The sequence below is a fragment of the Cebus imitator genome, unplaced genomic scaffold (assembly GCF_001604975.1).
Source record: "Cebus imitator isolate Cc_AM_T3 unplaced genomic scaffold, Cebus_imitator-1.0 Scaffold455, whole genome shotgun sequence".
NCBI lineage: Eukaryota > Metazoa > Chordata > Mammalia > Primates > Cebidae > Cebus > Cebus imitator.
The window spans coordinates 975,451-984,455 of record NW_016107770.1 but is presented as its reverse complement, the minus strand read 5'-3'; the positions used below and the strand labels follow the sequence as shown (position 1 = coordinate 984,455).

The 9,005-nt window shown below is 41.5% G+C and overlaps 1 protein-coding gene across 3 annotated transcripts in view; it reads right to left on the bottom strand.

Annotated features, from left to right (window-relative positions):
* Positions 1–9,005, bottom strand: part of STS (steroid sulfatase) — a 200,258-nt gene that overhangs the window by 24,840 nt on the left and 166,413 nt on the right. For all 3 annotated transcript variants that reach the window (XM_037732560.1, XM_037732558.1, XM_037732561.1), the window contains one exon: positions 1,891–2,050. In XM_037732560.1, coding sequence (XP_037588488.1) covers positions 1,891–2,050 — 160 coding nt within the window. The remainder of the gene's footprint in view (positions 1–1,890; positions 2,051–9,005) is intronic.

The following is a 9,005-nucleotide window of genomic DNA, read 5'->3' as shown; positions in this document are numbered from 1 at the left end:
AAAAAAAAAAAAAAGTGAAGTCAACCAGTGCTGACTTAGAATCTCCACTCTTACCCATAGCACCTGCTAGTCTCAAAGAGTGATCCAGAGATTCTCAGGGATCTCTGGGATCCTTTCAGGAGGTCTGCAAGGCCATGTTATTTTTTACAACAATAGGAAGGCACTCTTTGTCTTTGTCACTATCCCTCTTTCAGGAGTGTACAGTGGGAATTCCTAGTGGTCACAGGATGAATGATGACATCATCAATGTATTCGCCAATGGAATGTGAGCTTGGGGTGCTTTGGTGTTTTTAAAAAAGTTATTTTTTATTACTAATATAATAATTATAGCTTGACATAACCTACTTAAGTAAAAGATTGTTGGGGTCCTCAATCACAAAAGAATGAAAAGGGGTTTTGAGACCTCAAAGTTTGAGAACAGCTGAACTGTCAATGCTGTGCTTCTCATTGGTGTGTGTCTGTGTGTGTGTTGAGGAAGGGTGTATGCCTAGAGCAGAGTTGTAACCTATAAACCAACAAGCCTGAATACAGTGGGAGAGGAGGAAACCTATCTTTGAACTTGCTTTGACAGTGTGGTTGTTTTTGTCTTTCCTTTCCTCTTTCCTCTTCCTTCTCATCGCAGCTGAATTTAAACAAGATTTGCAGCTGCCTGCGTGACATTAGCCTGGCCTGCCACCAAACTAATGAAAACAATTAATCAGTGTGCTTCACTTAAAACTCTTCAGATTGGTAATAACACTTAGGAAGAAACCACTGCCAATGTCATATGAAGTCATATTTAAATTTAAGAGAAAGACATTTCATTTTGAACTTCTCAGTGAAGACATGCTGGGAAATGGGACCTTAACTGGGGAATCGGCTGCATTTCTCACTGTTACAGCAAAAAGCTGCTGAGTGTAGACAAAGGAAAAGGTGTGGGATCCCAACATGGGAGGTCAAAAAGGCTGTGGCACAGCTGCACAACGACAAGCAATGGTGGGATGAACAGACGAGAATAACAGCATCAGCACAATGCCAAAAGATGAAGGCTAAATTAAACACCAGCCATCCACATTCCTGGTCACTAAAAATGTTCAGTGCCTCTGAGTTTATTTCCCTCTGGGATAAAGAGATTTGCAGACGGGTTTTTACACTGCGGAACCCACCAGTAAGGACCCTGACTGGACAGAGATAACAAGTCCAGCTGGAGGTAGCATGACACTCCAAACCGAAGGCCTCAGCAGTGGCCTTAGAAGCAGAAGTTTTTCTCTGACATTCTCCTGTCTCTCAGTCCCATTCTACCCCAAAGAGCCAGAGAAACCAGAATCCTTCTTCCCCAATGCAAGTCATAGGAACAAAAACCACTGATACCCAAAGTCAGCATCAAACCTAAAAATATCACTCCAACTTCTCCCCTGCCTTTCTGTGTAAAAACTGCCCTACATAAATAAATCCTCTGACCTTCCTTGTTTCACTGTAGGTCCTAAGGTCCCCATTCCAGAGAGGGCCCTGGCCCATGCCCAGAAGGAAGGAGCAGTGCTCAAAGAGGCCAAGAAGAATCTAGATAGACAGGCCTGGCTGGGTTTCCCTACTCAGTCCATTAGCATGAGGTGAGATCTTTCCCTCCAATCCTACTTGTACACATTGCCCGTACTTTGTTGAACCACAGCATAAAAATGAACAATCTCCCCTGTATCTTTGGCTCTTTCTTCAGAAGCCTACTGTTTATATGCATTAAGTAAATTTATATGCCTTTTATCCTGTTAATTGGCCTGCCTCATACCAATGATTTTCAGGAAAACTCTAGGGGGCCAAAGGCCTTGTTCCCCACACCATTATGCAGGCAAACCGGAGCATATTGGGCTGTGAAATCAGAGCTCAACAATACCAACCACCCTGGCATCAGAGTACCTGTCCTCAGGCACGGGTGCTCCAGCCAGCTTGGCTACTGTAGGAAATATGTCCATGTTGCTAGTGGGCTCATCAATCTTCTGGCCAGCCTGTATCACCCTGGGCCAACGAAGGATGCCTGGAATCCGGATACCTCCTTCCCAGTTATTTGCTTTTCCTCCTAAAAGAACAAAAAAGAGGCAACAGGGAGATTGCAGTGCTTTCAACGCTCACTTCAATGGACTCTTTCATGTTCAACATAGAAGAACCAAGTGCTCTGATTACATAGATACCATCCAAGAATATTCTAAGAACAATATAGTATATGCTGTGTTAGAAAAAGGAATATATATGATACACCATATATGAGACGGTCAGCACTGTATAGCATCTTGAACAAAAACTGTCATCAGACAGACTCAACGCAACAGATTTGAATCACCAAAGATTCAAATCAATGACTGGAGTCAGGGAATTCAAGTTCCATTTCTACTTTATACTAGCTGTGGTAGGCAAAATAATGGTGCCCCCCAGTGTCTGCATCCAAATTCCTGGAGCCTAGAGCCTGGGGAAATGGGTATTTTGCCTCATATGGCAAAAGGGACTTTAAACATGTGACTAAGGATTTTGAGATGAAGAGATTACCCTGCATTGTCTGAGTGGATCCAATGTAATCATAGGGTTGCAAAGCAAAAATAAAATTCTAAGCCCCTCAACTAACTGAATGGACCCCTCCTCTCAGCCAAGGGCATTCCAAAGGCTTAACCTGAAACACTAGTTCAGGCCATGATGGAAAGAGGGGATTGGACATGCCTCATTTTACCCTCCTTCCTTTGCAATTCAGGTACAACTGACCAGCATTAACATTAAAGCAGAGCTTTTAAGACTGGCAAAAGAGACTCTTTGTAGCAATAAGATACCAACACGACAGATAGCAGGCCCTAATAGAAATTGAAGTAGTTTATCCCAAAATATATTTATTTGACATATTTCAAAATAGCCCCACAAAGCTGTCTCTAATGGGAAAAGTCTACATTCTGTAGACAATCCCCTTCTCTTTTGGGGTCTTTTCCCTGATCCAGGCGAGAACTGACCAAGAGTCTGGTATCTTTCAAAGTCTGATAAGAAACATGCACAATCAATTCTCTCTGAAGCCTGCTATCTGGAAACTTCATCTGCATAATAAGAACCTTGGCCTCCACAACCCCATTATTTTAGCCCAGACACTCCCTTCTATTGACTGCAGGTCTTTAGATCAACTCTTTCTACCAACTGCCAATCAGAAATTCTTTGGGTCCACCTATGACCTGAAGCCTCCTCACCCCCACTCCTTGACTTTGACTCACACTACCTTTCCAGACTGAACAATGTACATCTTACATGTATCTACTGATGCCTTATGTCTCCCTAAAACATAGACACCAAGCTGTAGCCAGAGCAACTTGGGTACATGTTCTTAGGATCTCCGGGGGCTGTGTCAACTTGGCCCTGAATAAATATCTTCAAACATTTTACAGAGTCTGACTCTTTTTGTCGACAGGGTCCTTTCAAGGGAAAGGCGGAGCTGGAGAAGCGGGGGCGGGGGGTGTAATCACAGAGAGAAGCTGGAAGATGCTATGCTGCTGACTTTGAAGACAGAGAAGGGCACCCCAAGCCCAGGAATGTAGGCAGGCTTTAGAAGTTGGATAAGGCACGGAATCAGATTCTCCCCTAGAGCCTTCAGCAAGGAACACAGCCCTGACAACACCTTGACAACCCATTTAATTGATGGTTATTCCCAAAGGAAAATAAATCATTCTACCAAAAAGATACTTGTACTTGTATGTTCATTGCCACACCATTTACAACAGCAGACATGGAATTAATCCAGGTGCCCATCGACAGGGATTGGATAAAGAAAAGGTGGTACATATACATCATGGAATACTACACAGCCACAAAAAAGAACAAAATATTGTCCTTTGTAGCAACATGGTACAGCTAGAGGCCATTATCCTAAGGAAGAGAAAATCAAACACTGCATGTTCTTAGTTATAAGTGGGAGCTAAACATTGGGTACTCATAAACATAAAGATGGCAACAACAGAAACTAGGAACTACTATCGGGGAGAGACGGAGGGGGCCAAGGAGTAAAAAACTATCAGGTACTATGTTCATTACTTGGATGACAGGATCATTAGAACTCCAAACCTCAGCATCATGCAATATATCCATGTAACACACTTGCATACATATCCTCTGAATCTAAAATTTAAAAAAAAATGTTTTAAGCCACTAAATTTGTGGTCAATGGTTACAACAGACATAGGAAACAGATACCCCAGCCCTGTGCCCTTGAGAAAACAGCTTCAGCTTTCTGTGTCTCATATTCCCACATGTTTTCATGTGAGTGTTACATGGACTGATTATCCCAACTGCCAAGCTCAGTGCCTACAAGACAGGAAGAGCACAAAAATGGCTATTGTCATTGTTGTTGTTATTTTATTACCAGGTTGGCTCTTACCAGGATAGTTGAGGGAACAGGCTTTGTGCCTATGAGGCAATTAGCATATAATTAAATATGGCATTGAAAGGGTACTTCCTGGCAGAGGCAGGAAGAGTGAATTCAGGCAGGATCAGAATGTCAGCAGATAATCTCAGAAGATGGTCACTGATGGAATCAAAATATTTCACCCCAAAATACACTTCTTTTGATATATTTTGAGATGGATGTTCAGAGGGTTGCAAACAGAAGCAGCCCTGCAAAGCTGTCATTTGTGGGGGAGATTTCCATCTGTAGAGAAAATCTGGCTGGGCGTGGTGGCTCATGCCTGTAATCACAACACTTTAGGAGGCCGAGACAGGTGGATCACTTGATGTCAGGAGTTCAAGACCAGCCTGGCCAACATGGTGAAACCCTGTCTCTACTAAAAATACAAAAATTAGCCATGCGTGGTGGTGCACGCCTGTAATCCCAGGTACTTGGGAGGAGGAAGCACAAGAATTGCTTGAACCGGGGAGGCGGAGGTTGCAGTGAGCCAAGATCTCACCACTGTGCTCCAACCTGGATAACACAGTGAGAAGCTCTCTCATGAAAAAAAAAAAAGAGAGAGAGAGAGAGAGGGAGAAAAAATCTGCATTGAGGTAGCCAGGCTTTCTCTGAAGGCCTCCCTTGTCTGATCAAGGAAAGATGAACTGAGAGACTGACATCTTTAAAGGTCTGAAAGAAATATTCACTATGTCTTCTCTCTGTGGGCAGAGTCTCATCAGCATAACAAAACCACCTTTACTAGCCAAGCCTCCTCTTCTCCCCCTCCTAACCTGTGTGGCTACGAGCCAAGACCCCATTCTTTCTGTAACCTCAAGATGGTGTAAAAGCATCAACCATCCGGCCATTTCTTTGAGATCTATTTTATAAGGCTCCATGCATGTTAATAAATTTGTGTGCCTTTTCTCAGTTGCCTTTGTCAGCTGATTTTTAGCAAACCTTCGAGGCCAAAAGGGCAGTTTTCCTCTGGCCCCTATATTACCAATACCTCCCACTTGAGGGCTGGAGACCAAGCACTCCAGTATAGGGCTCAGACAGGCCAGGGCTGAGGTCGCTCTGGCTGGGCAGGTGACCCATGGCTGGGGGAATAAATTGTGCTTCCCCACCCTTTATGACAAACAGAGCATAGAGCTAAGTGGCACTGAAGTAGCCATCAGGAAGTTAGGCTGGGGACAAGGGAGTGGAGTTAAAGTTCAGCTACTCTAAGAAAGAGGCTGTTTTCAACAATTGGTGTGAAGCATTAAATAGACAATTAAGTGAGAATGAAACCAATGAAAAAATGTGTATTCCTCACATGAATATCACGTGTGAGTCACACTGGAAATAAATGCCACTTAAATTTAGGAAGCAAATTACAAGAGACAGGTTTCAGGGATCCTGAAGCAAATCTCCATTGTTAAAAGCTCATCTCTCTTTTTTTTTTTTTTTAACCTTTACAGGAATACCTCCTTTTAGCGCACTCTGCTCTAGTGTGTTCTTCAGATGTTACCTTATTTATCTATGTATGTATTGATGTATTTATTTTTAAACTTTTATTTTTGGTTCAGGGGTATAGGTGCAGGTTTGTTATACAGGTAAACCGCACGTCTTGGGAGTTTGGTGTGCAGATTATTTCATCACCCAGGTAATCAGCATAGTACCTGATGATGAGTGGTTTTTCAATCCTCTCCCTCCTTCCACCCTCCAGTCTCAAGCAGGTCCCAGTGTCTATTGTTCCCATCTTTGTGTCCATGTGTACTCAATATTTAGTTCCTTCCTATAAGTGAGAACATACAGTATTTGGTTTTTGGTTCCTGCATTAATTCTCTTAGGATAAAGGCCTCCAGCTCCATCTATGTTGCTGCAAAGGACAGGATCTCATTATTTTCACGGCTGCATAGTATTTCATGGTGTGTATGCAGCACATTATTTTAACTCAGTCCACTGTTGATGGGTATTTTGGTTGACTCCATGTCTTTGCTATTGTGAATAGTTAAAAGCTCATTTCTTACAGCTGAAGACTGTGGACTGGATTCCTCTCCTCAGCAGACTCTGACCTTTGCAGATGTTCTATATGCACAGGCACTTAGGGGAGATTCCTCTAGGGAAGTTCACATCATACTTTGTAGTTTTTGTGATGGCCTCCTAAGAAAGTTAAAACTCTTCCCCTTATTTTATCTTTTCAACATCACCTGAAGGTAATTCTCTGACAGATACTGTGATTCCTGCTTCACAGAGATCACAGCCAAGAAATGGGAAGTGTAACTACTTTGCTGTAGTTCATTCAAGCAGTTGAAAGCAGAGCTTTGGGAGGAATCTCAATGTGTGAATTACAGTCTGGTTTTCTTTCTGCTCCATCAAACTCATAGAATTTTCACCTGCTTATCCTGCTACTAGCTCAAACTCACATCATTTTCACTTTAAATTTAACAACAACAAAATAAGTGATTGCTACAGAACGAAAAAGGGCTGGTTTCATCAATGGTTTTGACATACACATATTGGCCCCTTGGCTTAAATAAAACAGAATAAATAAATGGGACCAAAAACCAAACTATTCAAATCAGGAAAAAGCACCCTCTGAAAGTTAATCTTCTCGATGCAACGTGGCACTGTGTATTGGATTCTGGAACAGAGAGAGGGCATTAATGGGAAAACTGGTAACATGTGAAGGTTAATTTTGACAAATACACAATTGTGTAGGATGGTATGATTGGAGATAATTGGGTGAAAAATATACCTCTTTACTTCCTTTGTAATTCTCCAGCAATCTAAACTCATTCATAACATTTTTATATATAGTATATAAAAGTGATAATTTATATAAATTACATATCATATGTATCATATACTATATAATTTTTATGCAATTATATATAACAAACCTACACATATGATTATATATAATATATAACTTATATATAATATGTATACATAATGTATATACAGTATGTTTGTATACACACACACACACACACACACACACACACACACACATATATGGAAAGAGAGACAGAGTTGTAAGTATACATATACCAGTTATAGCTGGGGCTCAGAAGAGAAAAATACGTCTAAATGCAGACCTCAGCAGCAGCCTCAGAAGTCAACTTTCTTTCTGACTTTCTCCTGACTCCTGTCTCTCATTCCCATTCTCCCCACAGGCTAGCCATAGAAACTAGAATCCCTCTTCTCTAAGGTGGATCATGGAAACCAGAACCCCTTTTCCCAAAAGCCAGCCATAAACCCTAAAAATATTACTCTAATTTCTTCCCCCAAACTTTCTGTGTAGAAACTAGCCATAAAGAAATTCCCTGATCTACCTTGTTTGACTATAGGTCCTAAGATCCCCCCACTCCAGAGATAGTCCTGCCTCACACCCAGAGGGAAGGACTGCTGCTCAGAGAGGCCAAGAAGATTCTAGACAGACAGGCTTGGCTGGGTTTCCCCACTCAGAACATCAGTATTCAATCAGGCACTTTTTGTCCAATCCTATTTCTACACAGCTGTTTATACTTTGTTGTACCTAAGCATAAAAATGGACAGTTTTAGCCGAGCACAGTGGCTCATGCCTGTAATCCCAGCACTTTGGGAGGCCGAGGCAGGCGGATCACCTGAGGTCAGGAGTTCGAGACCAGCCTGACCAATATGGTGAAACCCTGTCTCTACTAAAAATACAAAAATTAGGTGGGCATGGTGCCAGGTGCCTGTAATCTCAGCTACTTAGGAGGCTGAGACAGGAGAATCGCTTGAACCCAGGAGGTGAAGGTTGCAGTGAGCCAAGATTGTGCCACTGCACTCCAGCCTGGACAAGACTCTGTTTCAAAAAAAAAAAAACAAAAAACAAGAACAGTTTTCCCTGTATCTTTGGCTCCTCATTCTGAAGGCCCCTGTGTATATACATTAAATATATTCATATGCATTTTCTTCAATTAATCTGCCTTTTGTAAATTGATTTCTAAGCAAACCTTCAGATGGCAAAGAGGAATTTCTCCACTTAGCAACTACCATGTGATAGACAGATAGATCGATAGATAAGGTAGATAGATTTAATTTTTTATTATATATATAATTTTCTTAGTTGACTAAGTGATTCTGCATTTTAAAAGTCAAAGTAGTGATAACAACACAAAATCTTTCAGAGGGTTGTATAAACATTGTTTCTTGTAATAATAATGGCTAAATTTAATTGATCACCTATTATGCAATATGGATTGTGACAGGTATCTTATTCACTAAATCCATATGTTCACACCCATGAAGGCACAACCATTTCTGTCCATTTTATAGTTGCACAATCTGAGGCTGAGAGAATTTTGGTTATATGCTGATAGGTCACTCATTTAGTAAGCAGTGGAGTTACAGATACAAATCCAGGTTTGTCTGACTGACTCCAAAGCCTGTGAATTTAAATAGTTCTCCGATATCACTATCTCTGTAGCAAGAGCACTGGTGGCAAGTTTTCTATGCCCTGCTAGAAGAGATCACACCATATTTGTAAACCACATTTAGTTTCTAGTAGGTGATGGGGAGGAAGGCAGCAAATCACACTGCCATGTGTGTACCTATGCAGCAATTTTGCATGTTCTTCACATGTACCCCAAAACCTAAAATGCAATAAAATAAATAAATG